The sequence below is a fragment of the Rhineura floridana genome, chromosome 1 (genome assembly GCF_030035675.1).
Source record: "Rhineura floridana isolate rRhiFlo1 chromosome 1, rRhiFlo1.hap2, whole genome shotgun sequence".
NCBI classification, from domain to species: domain Eukaryota; kingdom Metazoa; phylum Chordata; class Lepidosauria; order Squamata; family Rhineuridae; genus Rhineura; species Rhineura floridana.
Window position 1 is genome coordinate 5,801,879 of NC_084480.1, and position 21,808 is coordinate 5,823,686.

Below are 21,808 nucleotides of genomic sequence, written 5' to 3' on the forward strand. Positions count from 1 at the left end.
CCGTCTCACAATTAAGAGGCTTGCTTGTTGGACTGCCCTCCACCTGAGTGGGAGTCATTTGGGGTGATGCCATTTGGCTATGCCATGCTTACCTTTGCTGTTGCCATCTGGTCCCCGAAGGATCGTGCACTCCTCAATGTTCCCAAATGCTTCGAATAGCCGGCGCACGTCATCTTCTGACTGCTGTTTGTTGAGCATACCGACAAAGAGTTTTCTGTCTTCTGGAACAAAATTAAGAGATGCTTACCATATTTCAAAAGGAATGGGCAGGCAGAAAAAGCACGGTATAGCTACATCGATCAAAGCCAGATTTGGCAGGGCAGCATGTCCATAGACTGAAAATGATACAATAGTGTCCAACTGAATCGATCGCATCACTGGTCTTCAATGAATGGGTTGGAACACACTACCAGGTCAGGACGTGATCTAGGATGAGTTGCAACAGCATTACTACCATCATACAAATATGTTATTATTTGATTGCTTTATTGTTTGTTTTAACATTTTGGTGTTTGCCATGGTGGAATCCTTTGGGAAGAAGGGTGAGACAGAATTTACATAAATGCATAAAATATTGTAAAAAAAAATTAAGAGATGGATCTTAAGAGATGTGTGCTTGGGTTAAAGGTGGGTCCCAGGTCTGAAAAAAAGGAAGGCTACTGCTTTATATCATAGTTATATTTATATTGTATTTATATACTGCTGGTAGTCTATGGAACAGGCTCGATGCGGCCTATGATGTCACTCAAGGTGTGGCAAACACGTTGCCCATAATTGTAAGCAAGACAGCTTTCAAAAGTTGCTTGCGCCCAGGCAGATGTATACCACAAGAGTCACTGTCAGGGCTTCCCCCAACGAATCCTGGGAGCTGTAGGGCTCCTCCAGATGATCTATTCATTGAGCATTCATCCCTATTTGCTTGCATATGCCATCTGTGGAGGTTAGACTAGGTCTGGTCTTTATTGGGCATTCATCCTGATATCCATGTGCAGTGGTTGTATGTCTTTCCATTAATGATTCATTCATCCCATACTTTTCAGTGAGTTTCCCCATCACTTTCCTAACTAGAAAAAAAGTCCATTTCTAGCAAACCAAAACCAAAAGCTGGTTTTGTTCTATTTGGGTGATCAGAGTCCAGTGTATCAAAGCACTTTAACTGCACAGACCTAAATTCATGGTATGGGCTTGAATGTCTCTCGCAAAATACTGGTGGTCTGAAGGTGAGTTTGGTGTAGAGCTGAGGGCTCTCTGTGTAAGGTCCCTAGATCCATCCCCACAGTTTGACAATCCCTAGGGGTCCCTGTTAAAAGGGAATGCTGGGTAGGTCACAGTCTACACCACAGGCTCTTCCACAGAGCTGTTCCACAAGTCAATGTTATGTCGGTGTTGGAGGTTTGCATCTAATGCCTTGGCCATGCTCAGCCTCATCTGTTCCGCAACAGAGAAGCTGTTGCTGCCAAGTGGCACCAGAATTATCGCCAGGTCTGTTATCACCAGAAGCGAAGGGGCACGTTACATGGCAAAATACAGATCTGGCTCCAAATCAAGGTCTGAATAAATAACTGGAAAAAGCTATGCCCTTGAGAACAGAGAATTTGGATATCCAATTTTTATGCAGTTTGAACCAGTTCCACGTTTTACAATCTCGCCGTAGGCATTTTTTGCTTTCTTTATTTTTTAAAAACAGACCACCCTTGCATGGTGCATGTAAGAGAGCTCTTTTTACACGATACATAAATGCTTAATTTATAGTTCATTAAATACTATGTAAATGTTCATGAGCAGTGATCCCCCACCCCTCCCTCTGGATACGTTTACAGAACAGATGTAGCCAATTTGAATAAACACTTGTCAATAAATAAACAAATTCTCCAGGCTTCCTTTCTTTTTTAGTAAATAAATAAAATACGCACAGGTTAACCCTCTCTAGCCCTGTGCAGGCATCCAAAGAACATTCAGTGACATAACACATACCAGAGGCATGCGGATGCATATACTGGCTTCCACTCAATGTCCCTGCTCGATCCAACCCCAGCCAATGCTGGAAGGTGCAAACGGTATCTGACTGAATGTGCCTAGAAGCCTCCTCACAATGTGGGGTTAGGAGCTAAATGCACTTGAATGGCCTCTTCAGAACTTCCCACCCAATGTGCGGAGGTTGAAGATGGAGGAGATGGGAAAGTTGGGGGCAAAGCTGGCACATATACTCCTGCCTCCTACACACTGTACACTCTCACCTCAGAATGCAAGAAGGGCCCTGAAGGAGCTGGGTCAGGCCAGATGGGGCCCATCCAGCATCCTGTTCTCACAGTGGCCAGCCAGATGTCTCTCTGGGAAGCCTGCAAGAAGGACCTATGCAACAGCGACGCTCCACATACTGCCTCTGACATGGAGATAGAACACAGTCATCATGGCCAAAGGCTATGGATAGTCTTATCCTCCATGGATTTGTCCAGTCCTCTTTGATGCGATTCACACGCTTTGAATGGCCAAGAGGGACTTCTGAGATGTGACACTGGCTGCATATAAGGCCTTCATTTAAAGCACGTTTAAAGCACATGGCTTCCCCCCAAAGAATCCTGGGAACTGTTGTTTGTTGAGGGTGCTGTGAACTGTAGTTCTGTGAGGGGCAGTTCCCTGGATTCTTTGGGGAAAGCAATGTGCTTTAAATGTGCTTTGAATGTATAATGTGTACTCAGCTTTACTAGGTGCTAGACCCAGAAAGGAATGCATCCCTCGGGTTGGAAAACGTTCTCCACCCATCTGAATGCCACACCAAGGTGCTTCAGCCCTAGTCCTGGTTCAAAGTGGTCCCCAGTAGCGTAATGACAAATTCAGGAGTGCAGGGTCCCTACATGACAGTCACAACCACACCCCTCACAGCCACAGCCCCTTCAAAGATTATACAACCTTCTAAAATTATAGAATTATTTGGCCAGGATTGAATACTGCCTTCTACATCTCTGTCACTGTCACCACTTGACTGTCCTTTCTCACTGTCAGAGATCTTGCTTGAATTACTGAATTCAATGTCTACACATTTATCTCCTGCTGCTACCAAACTGCTTGATGATGTAGATGGGATGCTATCATCAGGATTCACTGTCCCTTCTTCAGCGGTTACAGAATTCTCACTCTCCACAACTTGTCTTGACTTTTTGAAGTAGGAACTAATACAGGTTTGCTTGCTATTGACACTCACTGGGACTCTTCTCAGCGGCTGGCACACTCCCATTTCATGCTGATGGGTTCATCAGACGCTAGTGACATAGGGACCCTGTTGGGACCTGGCTTCTCCAAAATTAAGGGGTCTAAGACCCCCTGGGATCCTGGAGACCTACACTCCTGGCCCACATTATGCCAAACTCTCAGAAATGACCCACCTTCAAGGTCCTTCCTGTATTATTTCTCTGGCTGCTGAGGGGGCCTGATTCCTGGTGGTTCATCAGGTCTTCTTTCTCGCCTGCTTTTCACTGTGGAGACTTGCCTTCCTGTAGCACCGAGTGCCAGCCGCCCACATCATGAACATGTCACATTTAGATATGCAGCGTTTTCAAAACCGAGCGCCTGGTGTTTATAGGAAGTCCCGGCACCTTCCTCGGTGCAAACAGGGGTTAAATTATTCCTTGTTCTATTTGTATTTAAATGTTCTGTTTTTATGAGGAGTTGTGAGGCAGAAGTGTCAGACGGGCTGGGAGAACAAGACAGCACATAATAAAGGCAAAAGGCGCAAGCAAGACGAGAGGTGAGAATCACCAATTAACGAGGCAGGAGGGCAAAGAGATGAAGGCGTCAGGCATCTCCACTGGACTGGTGATAAGGAGGTCACCAGAATTATGGGGCAGAAGTGACTGGCAGTAGAATTGGGTTCGCTCCACATTGCATTATCATATAAATGGATGCAAGCTACCCCTATTTGGATGCAAGTATACAAAATCCAAGTGCATGAATAAAGAGAAAAACAGAATCCTTCTAGAATAATGAAGCAACACATGGGGAAAGAAGGAAGATTAGTAGTGGTGATGAGTGAAGAACCAGGGAGGGAGAGTTATTCCAGATTTATTTGTGCAGAGTGCAAATGCATGATGGCAGGTCTGGGGAACCGGTGTCCTTCCAGATGTGGTTGGACTACAGTTCCCATCTTCCCTGAAAATTGACTGTGTTGGCTGGAGCTGATGGGAGTTGTAGTCTGATGGAATCTGGAGGCTCACAAGTTCCCTACCCTTGATGCATGGCATTAGACTCAGGTCAGATCTGCACCAGACAGTGGCTGCACATTTAAAGCATATGGCTTCCCCCAAAGAATGTGGGGAACTATAGTTTACCTCTTACAGAGCTTGTGCAAAATGCAGCAGTCAGATTGGTAACAGGGACCAGACGGTCCAAACATATAAAACCAATTCTGGCCCGCTTGCATTGGCTGCCTGTATGTTTCCGAGCTCAATTCAAGGTGCTGGTTTTGACCTATAAAGCCTTACACGGGTTGGGACCACAATACCTGATGGAAAGCCTCTCCTGATACGAACCCACCTGTACACTACGTTCAAGTTCAAAGGCCCTCCTCCAGGTGCCTACTCCAAGGGAAGCTCGGAGGGTGGCAACAAGGAAGAGGGCCTTCTCAGTGGTGGCCCCCAAATTATGGAATGATGCTTCTGATGAGGTGCGCCTGGCGCCAACACTGTTGTCTTTTCGGCGCCAGATCAAGACTTTCCTCTTCTCCCAAGCATTTTAGCATGTGTTTTAAATTGTTTTTATACTGTTTTAAAATTTAAAATTGTGTTTTAAATTGTTTTTAAAATATGTGTTTTAAATTGTATATTTGTTTTAATGTTTTTGATTGCTGTAAACTGCCCAGAGAGCTTCGGCTATGGGGCGGTATACAAGTGCAATCAATCAATCAATCAGTCAATCAATCAATCAATCAATCAATATTCCCAACAACTTTAGCAAACTACAGCTCCCAGGATTCTTTGGGGAAGTCATGTGCTTTAAATGTGCATTCAGTGTAATCTCTCTCTTAATCACTGTTTTTTCTTTATGGTTTGTAATCTTTCTGGAAAGCAGAAAAATCCATGCTACACTTCCCAAAAGTTGCATTACTTTCTAGTTCAGCTTTCCCCAACCTGGTGCCCTCCAGATGTTTTGGACTACAAACCCAGTCAGCCCCAACCAGCACAGCTGTTGTCCAAAACATCTGGAGAGCACCACATTGGGGAAGGTTGGGCTAGCCTATATTCCATTGCATTGGCCATCTCCCAATCTGTCTGAGCTGAGGGGGAGAAACCCTTCCTCACCCCAGATACAGGGTTCACTCAGGTCCCAAGAATGAGAAAAGTCCGTCCCAAGGAAACATTTGAACATAAGAGCCTGCTGGATCAAGCAAAAGGACCATCAGAGTCCAACATCCTGTTCTCACAGTGGCCAACTAGATGCCTATGGGAAGCCTGAAAAGAGGACCTGAATACAACAGCGCTCTTCCCACCTGTGGCTCCTAGTAACCGGTATTTAGAGGCATTTGGCTGACACCACTCTACATCACCCAACATCCTCTGTCTGTCTGTCTGTCTGAGAGAAGAAGGACCTAACCATCCATTCTGCTGACCTCTTGCCCTCCGCCCTCTGGTACACTCCAGACATTCTGACTTACTCAACAGCAGGATTGATGCAGCCCAAGACTTGCAAATAAATGTATTTCTACCCTTTTTCCTTAAATGACAGGTTTCTTTGTAGCCATCAAAGTTTCCACTAGAGCAGCCTTTCCCAACCAGTGTGCCTCCAGATGTTGTTGGACCACAATCCCCATCTTTCCTTATCATTGGCAGTGCTGGCTGAGGCTGATGGGAGTTGTGATCCAACAACATCTGGAGGCACACTGGTTGGGAAAGGCTGCACTAGAGAAATGTGAAACTAGTTCAAAGCTAGTGATTTACTGGAAGAATTTCTCGGCTTCCTTGAGCGTTGAAGACAAGCTGAGTGCAAGAACACAGTTTCTGCTCTGGTGATTTGCCCACAATCAGGTGTTCCAGTCAAACACATGATCGTTCAGCCCAAGAGGCCAATTCTCAAAACTGTTTGGGAGGCATCAGAGGTGATGTACGTGGACTCAGTTCGTGTCGATTGCCATGGGAGTGTCTTGGTCTGGAACTTTCTTCCAGACATTTTGTATAACAATCTGGCTATGTGTCAAACCATTCACAAGACTAGGCCAGCAGACAAAGAAACCAAAACAACCCAACAACCTGGGCTCCCTGTGAAAACGGCTGCAAGAAATGCTCCAAAGACACAGAGATTCTAGACACTTGAAAGCTATGTGCTTAGCATTGCTCCCTAAAGGAGGCAGTTGTAAGGCCTTTGTTGAAAAAGCCCTCCCTGGATCCCTCTATAATGGGTAATTATCGGCCAGTGTCTAATATTCCATTCCTGGGCAAGGTAATAGAGCATGTGGTGGCCTCCCAGTTCCAGAGATTCCTGGATGAAATGGATTATCTGGACCCATTTCAGTCTGGTTTCAGGCCTGGCTATAGGACAGAGACGGCTTTGGTCACCTTGGTGGATGACCCCCTCTTTACTGTCCTTTCGTCGACAGGTGAAGACTTATTTATTCCAGCAGGCTTTTGGAGTAGAAGTTGTTTAAGACAGGACTTGTAGAGGTATCCCGTATTGTTTTACTGTCTGATTACATTATTTTTAAATTGGTTTTAGGTATTTTAGGTGATGTTTAATTGTTTTAATGCTGTAATGAGTTTAATTCTATTTTAAATGTAGATTTTTATATGTCCAAATTATATGTACCCATTTTTAGTTGTAAGCTGCCCTGAGTTCCAGTTTTGGAAAAAGGGCGGGGTATAAATAATAATAATAATAACAACAACAACAACAACAACAACAACAACAACAACAACAATGCTGAACTTAGGTGGGCTGTGCCGACAGTGTGGAAGCCAAAAAGGATGCTGGATAGTCAGGGGAATCCTGGGTTATGCAAAAGTACACCCTCAAAAGAGGACAGCCTCCGCAAGGACTGCAGCTTGGCACAGTCCCCTTAAAACCCTGGAATTCTCTCCCCTTAAATATTAGACAGGCACCATCTCTGTTATCTTTTCGGCGGCTATTGAAGACCTTCCTCTTTCAACAAGCCTTTTAAGCAGAGACCTTATTCCAGTCTGCGTCTGTGCTGGAATTGCTTTTTAATATCTTTTAAAACCTTTTTTTCAAAAACAATATGTTTTTAACCTTTTTTAAAAAAAGATGTCTTGGAAGCTTTTTTTAAAAAAAAGATGTTTTGTTTTAATTTTTTTAAAGTCTGTTTTTATGATGTTTTAAAGTGTTTTTAGTGCTTTTGTTTGCCACCCTGGGCTCCTGCTGGGAGGAAGGGCGGGATATAAATCAAATAATAAATAAATGAACAAATAAATAAATAATAGCCACAGTTTGACATGCTTTATGTAGAGCATTTGCACATTCCTGTTTTTTGGATGTTTCCTCTCCTCTAGGAGTGGGCAGATGTCAATTCTCCCCCTCCCCCCTCTCTCAGAGAGAGAGAGAGAGAAAGAGCGAGCGCGCGCACGAGTATTTATGCAATCCTTGATACTGGCTAAGCCTGAGAATAGTGGAATTTTCACACTCGCTCAGAGCAAATCTTCAGAGATTCTGACACCCTCTGCAGGGTCAGCAGTGTGAAGGGTGGTGTGTCAAGGAAATAAGTTTCAGCACCTAAACTCATTTCAACGGCTGACCTGTAGGGGCTTGGGAAAACAACCATCCACTGGAAACCTAAAAAGACTGTGACATTAATACACTGCACCATTCCAGCCTTGGCTCCCGTGAGACCTGCTGGAACAGCACAAGCAAGGGAGAGAGATGAAAAGGAAAGGAAGAGAAAAGGGTGGGTAGGTGGGTAAGATGGGTAAGACATCGTTTCCCTCTCCCTCTTGCGCCGGCCCTTGTGACAACATTTCAGATCAAATTAAAACTTCAGTTTTTAAAGACTTCGGCAGAGGTAATTGAAACACTTCCCGAAAGTTGCCTCCGTCTCCATATTATCTCACTTTCCCCTTCTGTATGGCATCCTGTTCTTCCCCCCAAGCTGGAAACAGTGAAGCTTCCCAAACTGCCTCCTTAATATTAAAGGCGGTGATTAAATGGGATTCGCCAAAAGACAAAAGGCTGAAAAACCTGCCAATTGTTAATCCCTCTTTCGCCTTGCTTAAAAATTCCATTTCCTTCATTTGAAGAAAGGGGGGAGAGAACAAGCAGCCAAGGCCTGATTTAAATTCTGGCATCGCTGGGCCTGGCTCCTTTCTCCCTCGCTTGACGTCTGAATGTATTCCTTTATTACCATTATTACAGCTTTCTGATTGCATTAAAATTCATCCACACGCTTCCCTCCACATTTCCACTTGCCTTTCCTTCCCTTTTTTAAAAAACCAATTCTTTTACTAATTCCTTTCCCCCCCTTTTTTTTCTTTTACACAGAGCAGCCCCTCCTCATTTTTGAATTATACAAAATGCTATTAAAGATCTCTAGAAAAGAAAACTCTCAGCCCTTTCCTCCTCCTCTGGCTTTTTCAAGCTCACCTGATTCATTTCTCATTTACAAATGACCAGAGTGATGAAGAAAGAGGGAAAGAAAGAAAGAAAGAAAGAAAGAAAGAAAGAAAGAAAGAAAGAAAGAAAGAAAGAAAGAAAGAAAAAGAAAGAAAGAACATCCCGTTGCCTTTTAGAACCTATTCCTCCATCTTCAACTGCTGCTTGCATCTCCAACGGCCTTCCTCTGAGTCGGAGCAGCCCATTCTCCTCTGCATTCTCCATCTCTCTGCCAGAAGAACTCTTCCCCCCCCCCGACCCTGGAAGTCCTTTGAATTGCGGTTGCCTGGGATTGAACTGGAGACCTTCTGTATACAGAGTTTGTGCTCTACCACTGAGCAGAAGGAGCTCACTGGGTGGGGCATAGCTGCTTGGCTCCCTTCCCAGCAAGTGAGTCACTGTTGCTTACTGGGAGGGTGAAGGATGCAGTGGCGGGGAGGCTGGTGTTGTGCAAACGCACCAGTGGAGCCATTCTGGTGCCCCTACTAGTGCATTTGCACTCTGCCAATCTCCCAGCCACCACGCCCTTCCCCTTTTCTCTCCTGGTAAGTAAGAATGACCTGCCCATGGGGAAGCTAGGATAGGGGCTCTGCCCCATCCAGCTAGCCACTGAGTTTTGTCGCTTTCACTGTGGCCTTGTTTTGATTTGGACCTCTAAGCTGACATACTTTTCTTATGAAAAGGCCAAACATGCAAATTGGATGGGTGGTTATCCCACCTTTATTTATTGATTATATTTTAAAGTGCTCACACCTTGCTTTTCTGCCCATCAGAGACCTCTAAGGTGGGCAACAGCCCCAACAAGAAAGCAATTAAGAACAGATTCAGTGGTATAGAACAGCCACAGGAACAAGTAAGTGTGGGAGAGAAATTCGATTTAGGTTGCATTTTTATGCACACCTTCCTAATGTGCACTTCCAGAAAGTCCCAAGTTCAATTCCCAATGGCATCTCCAGGTAAGACCAGGAGAGACTCCCCACCTGAAGCCCCAGAGAGCAGCTGCCAGCCAGTGCTGAACTAAACTAGATGGACCAATAGTCTGACTCAGTATAAGGCAGTTGCCATTGCTCTTGTAGTTGCTGCTGTTAGATTATTTTTTACATCCCCTCCACCACCACGGTGGGTCACAACAATGTAAAAATACAACATTTAAACACTCTCTCTTCTCTTATTGCCTTCAAGTCGATTCCGACTTATGGCGACCCTATGAACAGGGTTTTCATGGTAAGCGGTATTCAGAGGGGGTTTACCATTGCCTCCCTCTGAGGCTGAGAGGCAGTGACTGGCCCAAGGTCACCCGGTGAGCTTCATGGCTGTGTGGGGATTCAAACCCTGGTCTCCCAGGTCATAGTGCAATACTCTAACCACTATGCCACACTGGCTCTCTTAAACAGTCTAAAACAAATCAACATTGCTCGCAAAAATGTGTATGTTAGGAACAACTACATACACAAATGTGTATATTAGGAGAAATAAGCATTAAAAGGCTCACACATAAGTAAATAAATATATTCACAAACTGATGCAGAAATTTTATTGATTTATTATTTGATTTATATCCTGCTGTTCCTCCCAGTAGATGCTCAGGGCGGTGAACAAAGCTACAGAAAAATGAGAAACTGAGAAAAACTGAAATTGACAGATTCCTCCATCCCTATTAATAACTGAAAACCAAAGTCAGGATCATTCAGACCATGGTATTCCCGATCTCTATGTATGGATGTGAAAGTTGGACAGTGAAAAAGGCAGATAAGAGAAAAATCAACTCATTTGAAATCTGGTGCTGGAGGAGAGCTTTGCGGATACCATAGATGGCGAAAAAGACCAATTATTGGGTGTTAGAGCAAATTAAACCAGAATTATCACTTGAAGCTAAAATGATGAAACTGAGGTTATCATACTTTGGACACATAATGAGAAGACATTATTCACTAGAGAAGACAATAATGCTGGGAAAAACAGAAGGGAGTAGCAAAAGAGGAAGGCCAAACAAGAGATGGATTGATTCCATAAAGGAAGCCACAGACCTGAACTTACAAGATCTGAACAGGGTGGTTCATGACAGATGCTCTTGGAGGTCGCTGATTCATAGGGTCGCCATAAGTCATAGTCGACTTGAAGGCACATAACAACAACAATTAATAACAAGCCCTAAAAGCAATAAATGATAAATAAATAAGCTGATTGTCACCCCACTCCCATCCATTGACCCTCTTTGTGTGTATTTTTGCAATGATTTTACCGGTATATTTTCACGGCGTTTCCAGTTGCTTTTATATTTGTGTATTTTAAAAGAGTGGTTACATGCTCTGAGCCTGAGGGATAAAGGAAAGCTGGCAATGCAATAAATAGCATAACACTTCCTCACTTGCTTCTGCTGTAAAAGAATCCCCTTACCTCTGCACTGACTAATATTTTGCTAAACCAACTAACAGAGAGAAAAATGAGGGTAGCCTTTAAGCTATAGAAAAATGAACACAGCAATATTCCTGCAAGTCACAGAGGCTTCTTCTTCTTTTTTTAAGCTGTGGAAGTATCCACAGCTTACAGTATCATTTAAGTATCCACAGCATAAAGTATCATTAAATGTCCAAGTATCATTAATTTAGCATTTATTTCGTCTTATTTATAGCCTCACAATTTGAATTTTGTGCTGCATTGCTAATTGTGGCTGGATAAGGGTGGCTACAAGTGACTTTGTCCTGTAGAGCCAATAGGAAAGAGAGGTATGGCTAGGGGGCCGGTGGCATTGTTGCAAATTTAGTCCTTCTAGTCCTCATGATTGTGGAAGTCCCTTTCCATCTCAGATGGATATGGCTAACCTGACAATTTAGGGGAGAGGATCATTCATGACATGTGTCACGGACGAAGAGAGTAGGACTCTCTCTGGTGACAAGTTTGGACATGACAAGGCAGGGCAAAGGTTAAAATGTGAAGTCATGTCCAAGTCTGAGGTTCTACAGCAGAGTCATACAACTACGGAGGGGGGAGAAATTCGATTCGGTTTTCATTTAAAGCCAAATTTATCAAAGCTGCACTTTCCAAAACAACATGAGAACAGAAACGCAGCCATCCTTCGAAATTCGCACTTATCTGAATTTTGCGATGCAGTCCGCCAACTGAGCAATGTTTGCAAAAATGCATATATTAGGGGAACGTGTGCATAAAAATATATTAGTGATTTTGCAAATATATTAGTGATTTTGCAAAAATGCATATATTAGGGGAACGTGTGCAATAAAATATATTAGTGAAAATAACATACAAAACTGTATTACATTGGGAGACATTGCTTGCAAAAATGTGTACATTAGCTAAAACTGCATACAAAAAAATGTGTTTATCTGGAGAAATTTACCCCCAAATGCTGGAGAATTTTCATGAGGATTTAAAAAAAAATTGTTGCAGAAATGTGGAGAACCAAATTTAAGACTGGAAAAATGAGAAGCAAAACTGACAGATCCGTCCATCCCTACATACAGCGCACTGTTACTCTGAGTCAATAGCTTTTACAATAAAGTTGAGCAGAAATGGAGGGCCCTGTTTCTGTTTACAAATGTTGCTCCCCTGACGTCAGCATCTGATAAGGACAGATAAAAGGACTTCTTTACTCAGCGCATAGTTAAACTATGGAATTTGCTCCCACAAGACGCAGTAATGGCCACCAGCTTGGATGGCTTTAAAAGAAGATTAGACAAATTCATGGAGGACAGGGCTATCAATGGCTACTAGCTGTGATGGCTGTGCTGTGCCACCCTAGTCAGAGGCAGCATGCTTCTGAAAACCAGTTGCCGGAAGCCTCAGGAGGGGAGAGTGTTCTTGCACTCGGGTCCTGCTTGCGGGCTTCCCCCAGGCACCTGGTTGGCCACTGTGAGAACAGGATGCTGGACTAGATGGGCCACTGGCCTGATCCAGCAGGCTCTTCTTATGTTCTTAATATCACAGAATATTTATCCACGTTTGTAACAACAGACATAGGACCAACATAGGAAGCTGCCTTAGGCTGCATTCAGACATGGGGTTTATTGCACAATTTTTACTGATTAAAATGGTAGCGCCTCTGTTCTGATTTCTAACATTCCTTCCACACTGCAGTACCTGTTGCATTATGGAACTGTGGTTTTATGGCTGACATGCCGCCACGTCACGCTAAACGTTATTCACACCAGTGGCCGTGGTGTGACACAACGATGAACGTGACTTGACATGCAGCTACTCCCACACCCTTTGCAGACATGCACACTTCTGTTCCCCCATGACTTCCCCATGAAAATGACGGGAAAGAACTGCATGCTGGTATGACACCCCAAACTTTGTCATGTTACTCACACAATTTTCTGGATTAACAGGGTTGCAAACAGATCTTTATCTGGAAGCAATTAACATGGAAATGAGTGCTAAGCTTCCACTAGATTCCACTAGATTTCCAGAAGTGGCTTTTATGTTGTGGGAAAGATCAAATCAAATGTGGAAATTATCAGGTAAGGAAACGTTGGGAAAAAATGGAATAAACTGCTGTCTGAATGCAGCCTTATATTGAGCCGAATTGCTGGTCCATCTAGCTCAGTATTGTCTACACTGACTGGCAGTGGCTCTCCAGGGTTTCGTGCAGGGGTCTTTGCTGGCCCTTCCCAGAGATGCCAGGAATTGCAAATCAGATGCTCTCCCACTGAGCTACAGCCCTTAACTGCTGACTTGGAAAGCAAATTATAAATTATGACAGGGTCAGTTGTCCCAGCATCATTTCTGGCCTTAAGGAGCACTTCACAAAAGCCTTTCAGGGTTTAATATTTATTCCTTCTTAAAATTCACTTTTGTGTCACATCTTGTCGGAGAAGCAAGTGGCTCCAACCAGCCCAGATCCCCTTGGTAATGCATCACTACTAATACTATTAATACTAATGTTGCTGCTGCTCTTGCTTCTACTACACTGTGCTACTGGTGAAATGGGAAATCCAAAACAACGGATTTTCCTCGGCTTCTGTTATGGAAAGAAATGAAGCCCCACAATCCTAGCTTGGGAGGGAGGTTCAGTCGCAGGTTTGAGAGGAATAATCCAGGTCTCTGTCGCAATTCGCTGAATACATTCAAATAGGCTGTTGAGTGATAAACAGGTTTATGGGCTGTAAGCGAGAGATCAAACTGAGGATGGGGAGGGAGGGTGAAAAGGAGGGGGAAGTGATGCAAATTACAGAGCAATTGTGTGCGTAGGGGCGAAAAATATACAGTGTTGGAAATAAAAGGGTAAATGACATTTGTTTTTTGCAACCGTCTGGCATGCTCCCCCCCCATCCCTCCCCAAGAGAGTTGGAAGCAAGTTGGACTCGGGGTGACCTCACAGATTTTTCCAGACAGCTGAAACATTGTGAGTTCAAGCCTGAGATGGCCTGAAGCTTCAAATCCCCCTCACTAACTATCTCAGGGAAAGAGCTATAATTCCCCCACTGCATGCTATGATTTTCTGAAGGGGCTAGAAATTCCAGAGGCCCTATGATTCAGGGCAGAACAATGCTCTAAGAATATAGGATGGTGCATTCAATGCTAGTCTTACTCAGAGTAGACCCTCTGAAGTTAATAGATATAACTAATTTAGATTTGTTAATTTCAACGGGTCCACTCTGATAAGGGCTTAGGTTACTACAGCCCCCTGAGTCAGACCGTTGGTCCATCTAGTTGGGTGTTGTCAACAGTTTAAAACCAATTAAATCCAGCAATCCAATAGAAGCTATTTAAGCAGACACGGCAAGGCACACATACTTCTTTAGAGTGCTTCCAGATGAAGGGCCCCTGATGTACCCCAGTTGGCAACGTGTTCCACAATAACGGGGCTGCTGCTGAAAAGGCCGATATCCACCTTTTCCCAAAGCTGAACACAAAGAGTATTAATGTGTAGCAACAGTTCCTTGGATAGAGCCAACTGAAATTCAGAGCAGGGCTCATCCCTTAATAGCTTAGAGATTTCTACACTGAGGACATTTTATTCATTGCATTCAGATCCCGCTCCTTGATTTCTGCAATTGGCTTCCTCTACCAATTGTAACTAAGGCTGCATAACACACGCCATTTTATTCTAGAATCAATGGAGACTGAGTACTTGTTTTTGCTATGTAGTTCAAGCACGTTCTAGATCTATTGAATATTTTTTGCCTTTGAAAAATGAGAAATTGCTTTGATTCCAAAAAGAAACAGTCATTGCTGATTGAGTCTGCGTTATCCCATAGTATGTTCATTTGAAAACAGATGTGGGTGGTCCTGGCCACACTTGCCCAATGCTGTTGTGGGTGGGAGGACACCAAGATCACAATCACCACTTTCTTCCTCATTCACCTGTGACATGTGCACGGAAGAAAAGGCATGGATAGCCAAATCAAGGGGATGGTTTTCCAATGTGTATCAAGTCACCACACCCACCCTTGTGAATGGCAGGATCGAGAATCAATCTAGATTGAAAGCAGCACATTGAGGATGAGCACAAACAACTCCAGACTGAGAGAAAAAACATATCTATCTATCTATCTATCTATCTATCTATCTATCTATCTATCTATCTATCTATCTATCTATCTATCTATCTATCTGTCTGTCTGTCTGTCTGTCTGTCTATCTATCTATCATTTGCTACAAACACATTAATATTCAGGCTAAGGGCCTCTCACAGAACCAAATGCCCAGGCGAGAGTAATAACAAAGAGCTGCAAGAGAAAGGGGTGCATGTGTTGCTCTGCCTTGCATGTATAGCACAAATTTATTGGAGCCCATAGTTCACTGAATCATCACAAGGTAACTCTGCCCTCCCATCATCCATCTGTCGCTTACACCGCTGTGCCTGTATTGGTAACGATGGGAGAATTGCACCGGGGATGTGGAGGTCTCCCCAAGAGAAATTGGAAGAGACAACTTATGGGTTTAGGTCCTTGAGCAAACAAGGGGTATTGTTTCCCCGCCTCCCAGTTTAGAGAGTCTAGGAAGGAAGGGAGGTGGGGGCGGGGGAAGAGATGGAGACCTTATTGAAAGGCATTGCAGGGGGTGTGGTGGGGAGGAGGCGGAGGGGAGCAAACAGATAATAAGAAAGCCCTTGTTGCCCTCTGCCCTCCTGTACTTCTTGGGAAGGCTCCCTACAGAATTACGCTGTCGCCCTGCAGGAAAGCATGTAATAACTGAAAATACGGTGTCAAAAGGAATTTTTCAGGCCTTGACAGCTCATAAATTACAGTTCGTTGACTTCTTCCTGGCTGTAGATTTAAATTAATAGGCAGCCAGATATATAGTTTTCTTCTCCTTCTTCTTCCCTCCCCCTCTTTTTTATCTAAAAAAAGTCCCTCCGCATGAAAGTGACAGGGTTTAGTGCAGTTTTACACATGGCCCCTGTTCACAGTTCTCATTTGCCAGGTAAGGGCTGAGGTGTGTGTAGTGCTGTGCGATCACGGGTGTGTGGAGGATGCACTTCTCAGGTCAGAAGCAGCCAGGGGCTGCCTGGGTGATGAAAAGACTAGCGCTTGATTTATGGTGTGTGTTGTGTGTGTACGTGTATGCAAAAGAGGCCTGTCCTCTGAGGTTATTAACACCATGCATAACTGCTGTGATGCCTCTCTTAGCTACTGTTTTAGAAGGCTACCGGCAAGAGCATGGTTTGGCTAAAATCAAAGAGCGTGTGGATTTCTTTAAAACCTCCCATCCTTTCCCCCAATAGATCATGCATTCCTGTCCCAGTCTCATCTCTGATGAAAAAAATGCCCTGCTGGTGCCTGAGGGGAAGACTGACTGCCTCCACCACCTTCTGCCTTGCCCCAGATAGGTTTCTGGGCCCTCGGGGTATCGACGGAAAGGGACATCAAGGCAGCAGTGGTGGTGGGACACTTTGCAAGTTCCTTCTCAGCTGTTTGTTGACATTACAACTCAGTACTCATCAAAAGCTGAAGCCTTTGCAAGTGTTTTGTCCATATGCTTGCAAAGGTTCAACACTTTTCAGCATGAGTAGCAGAGTGGTAAGCGGCGGTAACGCAGCCGAAGCTCTGCTCACGGCCTCAATTCCAACGGAAGGAGGAAGTCGAATCTCTGGTAAAAGGGGTCGAGGTCCACTCAGCCTTCCATCCATCCGTGGTCGGTAAAACGAGTACCCGGCATACGCTGGGGGGTAACGAAAGGCCGGGGAAGGAACTGGCATTCCCACCCCATATAAACGGTCTGCCTAGTAAACATCGCAAGACGTCACCCTAAGAGTCGGAAACGACTCGTATTACAAGTGCGAGGATACCTTTACCTTTTTTAGCAGGATGTGCATGCATCCTCAGGTGAGACTATAGAATTTATTATTATTATTATTATTATTATTATTATTATTATTATTATTATTATTATACTTGTTACCTGAATGTCTCCAAGCGACTTATGACTCATTTACAGATATTATACCATAAAATAACAGAACAGAATTATTCCCAGTCACAGACACAGGAAGCGTTGGCAGCATACCAGTAACAAAACACATATGTATTTGCTGCTTACGTGGTGCAGATGTTAAGGCCAGATACTTTCTGGAAAATGAAAGGATTTGTGAGGGTTGCATTCAATGCAGTGCTCATTCTGTCAGTGCAAGTATTTATAGTCAAATATGTATTTTAGTTCAGTGCATGCACTTCTAAATGTATTTCACACTAAAATTTGTGCGTGTGTAGGGAGGGGGTGTTAAAACCTTCTGGAACTTTTTTGATCTGGGATCTGTGTCATCAAATCTGGATAAATATGAAATCCAAGGGATAATAGCGTCCTGATCTGTACTATATATTGAAATGGGAATGGACTGCCTTCCAGTCGATCCCGACTTATGGCTACCCTATGAAAAGGGTGTTCATGATAAGCAATAGGGTGTTCATGGTAAGCGGCATTCAGAGGGGGTTTCCCATAGCCTCCCTCTGAGGCTAGTCCTCCCCAGCTGGCAAGGGCCTGCTCAGCTTGCCACAGCTGCACAAGCCAGCCCCCTCCTTGTCTGCAACTGCCAGCTGGGGGGCAACTGCCAGCTGTTTATAATATGTATTAAAGTATGTTAAAAATTTTTAACCAAGAGTCTTGTAGCACCTTAAAGACATAACAGAGAGCTGGATAATTTTTTCAGCCTGAGGGCCACATTCCCTTCTGAGCAACCTTCCAGAGGCCACATTCCAGTGATGATTGGTGGCAGAGGCGAAAGTGGGCACAGCAATGAAAGCTATGAAAATGGAAATGGACTGCCTTCAAGTCGATCCCGACTTATGGCTACCCTATGAATAAGGATTTCATGGTAAGCTGTATTCAGAGCGGGTTTACCATTGCCTTCCTCTAAGGCTAGTCCTCCCCAGCTGGCTAGGGCCTGCTCAGCTTGCCACAGCTGCACAAGCCAGCCCCTTCCTTGTCCACCACTGCCAGCTTGGGGGCAACTGGGCTCCTTGGGACTATGCAGCTTGCCCCCGGCTGCACAGGTGGCATGGCACGTAACCCCTGAGCCACTCACTGTGGGGTGATCTTTAGCTGGCCCTTGACACCCAGGAGACACGAGAGGGGATTTGAACTCGCAGACTCTGGACTCCCAGCCAGGCTCTCCTCCCCACTGTGCTATACCAGCTGTATATTAGAGGTCCAAATTATTTTGGTTTGCTTAAAAGGTGGACTGAACTAAATTCTTCTCCAACCCTAAGTGAAACTGGTGGGGCTTCCTTCAAAGTATCCTGGAATTCTCTGTGAAGTCAGAAGGTGGGCGACAATGAGCACACCCAGACCCACACACCAGTCATGGTGTATCATACCCAGAGATAGCCAAGCTGTTTTGCCATCTGAGACAGCAAATCCCACAAATGTAGTTTCTGTTGCAGTCAATTAAAAAGAAGGAACAGAGGAAGCTGCCTTATACCGATTCGGACCATTGGAGCATCTAGCTCAGTATTGTCTACACTGACTGGCAGCCTCTCTCCAGGATTTCAGGCAGGGGTCTCTCCCAGCTCTACCTGGAGATGCCATTGGGGCCTGAACCTGGTATCTAGCTCTACTACTGAGCTATGGTCCTTTAAAAAATAAAGTAAGATCTTAGTCCTCATGGTTCAGAACACAGAACAGCTCTTCAGGGTTTCATTCAGGTCTCTCCTAGTCCTACCTGGAGGTGCCAGGGATTGAACCTGGGACCTTCTGCATGCAAAGCAGGTGTTCCTCCACTGAGCTTTGGCTCTTTCTGAAGTAACAATTTGCTGCCCCTTCATTACATCAGAATTACTAACCAGGGCCCTTACTTCACTCTGTCTAATGATAGGGCCCAGGGAATGAACTGTACCAGTTTTTGTTTTAAAATTTAAAAGCTTTTTCTTACAGAGTATAACAAAAAGATCAACAGAAGCAGAACAAAAAATATGTATGCAGAGCTGTCTCTGTTATGACAAGCAAGCTTTCAGTATACAGAGGATTAGCTGCAACTCCACAATTCAAGTGGTAAGTGCTGGAGGGAGATCGCCTAGGGTGATCGGACCCTCTAGTGATCTGTCTGAGAATCTTTATAGATTTCTCCCAATTTGTATATATTGGGACAGCGTTTGCCTTCCAGTATAATGTTGGCCTAATTCCTTAGGTCTGATTTCTGAGTTCCCATCAATAAACATTCACAGGTTCGGGATCCTTCTGAACTGTATGTAAGAAGAGTCCTTCTGGATCAGATCAAAGACTCATCTAGTCCAGTTTCTTGTTCTCACAGTGTCCAGTCTGGTGCCTGCGGGAAGCCTAAAAGCAGGACCTGAGCGCAACTCTCCCCACTTGTGATTCCCAGCCACTGGCATTCAGAAGAAACCTGTGCATCGTCAAAGCCAGGTGGAGAGAATGCAGGGACGGATCAGCACATGAGCACGGCACCCCTTTCTTCAGGGAAAGGCTACATATGCCAATTTTTAAAATCAATAAGTGTAGACTATTTCTTGCAAGCAGTTGAATGGCAGTATAGATGGCTTGTATCCAAGTACAGTAGGGCCGCGCTTCCCGGCACTTCGCTTCCCGGCGTTCTGCTAATGCGGCGGCTTTCATTCCCCATTTTAAAGCCGCTTTTGTGGCATTTTGTGGCATTTTTGCGTGACGCACCCCATTATACTCAATGGGGTTCCACTTTACGGCGATTTCCGCTTTACGACAGGGGTCCAGAATGGAATCTGCCATATAAGCGGGGCCTGCCTGTACAAGACAACATGTGAACACCCCTGCAGACGTACTGCTTCCAACAGTGGAGGTAGAGCATAGTCACTGTGGCTAGTAGCCTTTGATAGCCTTGTCCTCCATGAATTTGCCTAATCCTCTTTTAAAGCTTCCCAGGCTGGGGGCCATCACTGCCTCTTGTGGGAAAATTTCATTTCATAAACTGTAAAAAGCTCCTTGAAAACCCCTTCCCAGAACAGTTTGGCCACTGAGCACTCCCACCACAAGCGGGAGTCTACAGACCGCATCCCTGTAATATGGGCCAACCTTTCCAATGTATAAAGCAAATGGTGGTTTAATTCCAGGCATGGCTAGACTAAGACACTTTGGTTCCTGAAGCGAATGACAAGATGGGTCCATCCTGCAATGCCACATCATCGAACCAACATTGTTGATATGTACAAGCCCAGCAGAATGACTTCCTCTTCCAGATCTTATTTCAAGGTTCCATGACTATGGACCAGCAATGTAGTAGCAAATCCAGAAGTGGAGGGTCCCTTCATGTTAGTCATAGCCATGCCCCCCTCCTTTTTTTGCTGCGGGGCTAAGAATGAGATCCTTGTTCATACCTTCTCCCACAACAAGAGGCATCCCTAGGAGCCAATAAGCATTAAAGAGGGGAGTGCTAGCTACTGAGAAAAGTCTCCTCAGTGGCTGCCACACCTTTCATTCTGACTGGCTCCAATCAGCAGGAAAGGACAAGGAAGTGTGTTAGAAGACTCTTCTCAGTGGCTAACACACTCCCCTTTCATGCTGATTGGCTTGTAGGATGCTAGAGACATAGGGACCATGCACAGACCTGGCTCCCCAAAAAGTAAAGGGTCTAAGACCCCATGAGACTCTGGATGACTACACATCTGGGCTATACCATTTTAAATTGCAGGTGGGGGATCACATTTTTGAAAGCTTCCCCACATTAACACAGAGAGAAGGAGGGAATGATCTGAGCTAGAACCTTTTCCCTTGATGAGCTCCTTTTCTATTTCAGGGGCTTTTATAAAAAGCTTAAGGAAGTGTTCAAATATTATACGCCTCACCTTCAGTATGAAGCACTACAGTTCTTTACGTTTCTAACACCTGAATCTACTGGATGCAGATCCAGCCTAAACACTGGCAGTGGAACTGAGTTGCAGGTTAAAGCCTTTGGCCTTCTTGCTCTGCGCGCTCTTTGCCTTACCTTTTTTGGCACTTACAGATTTCAAAGATCTGTTGCCTGCTGTGTTTTTCCTCCCAAACAATGGGAACTGGTGGCTCTGATATCAGTGGGGCAGTGAATCTAGTCCAAACTTTCAAGCAGCTGCCCAAGGTGCTGAACATAGCTCTCTGTTTCAAGATGAGAGCAGCAAAGAAGGAGGGGAACAATTGTGTCTGAAATCTGGAGCATTTTAAGCAAACAGAGAGGTTTGAAACAATAACTGCAATGCTCCAAAGAAATAAAAAACCTGTTGATCATCAGCTGTGCTGTGTTTATTGGAGGAACCAATTGGATAATTCGATACAATTAAACTCCGAAATGCACGGAAATATGTTTATTCATCTCCGGCTTCCGTTCCCTTAATTGAATGTTGTGGTTTGTAAAGTAGGAAAGTGTTTCTAATGCTGTGTCGTAGCCAAGTGAAACGCATTTAATCACGCTCAATGGGTCAGACGCAACATTACGGCATGCGCGATTGAGTTGCACCTGTATTCCCTTGGCAAATGCATCATTAACTGGCAAAATGTAGCCCTGCGGAAGAGAACAACAAGCACAAAGCTGAACCACCCCTCACTTGGAAATGCCAACGAATGATGGAACACCCAAGTGGGAGCGACACGCAGGGGACCTTGGTGCTAAAATGGGCTGTTGCCAATATACCATTTTCCCAACAAAGGGAAATAGGTTGCACTTTTTTGTTGTTGTTGCCCCTCAAAAGAAAATGTTATTCTAAACAGAGCAATTACTCTCAAATGCTGAAACATTTAAATAATGAAACTGGGAAAGAGGGCAGCTCCAGGGAATTGGGAAAGTGGGCCGCTGAAACTC

At 44.5% G+C, this 21,808-nt stretch overlaps 1 protein-coding gene across 47 annotated transcripts in view; it reads right to left on the minus strand.

Annotated features, from left to right (window-relative positions):
- Positions 1-21,808, minus strand: part of CELF4 (CUGBP Elav-like family member 4) — a 1,013,450-nt gene that overhangs the window by 111,726 nt on the left and 879,916 nt on the right. For 23 of the 47 annotated variants that reach the window (XM_061607394.1, XM_061607378.1, XM_061607358.1 and 20 more), the window contains one exon: positions 93-221. In XM_061607394.1, coding sequence (XP_061463378.1) covers positions 93-221 — 129 coding nt within the window. Of the gene's footprint in view, positions 1-92; positions 222-18,115; positions 18,131-21,808 lie in introns of all 47 variants that reach the window. The other 24 variants (XM_061607354.1, XM_061607373.1, XM_061607353.1 and 21 more) reach the window with 2 other exon arrangements.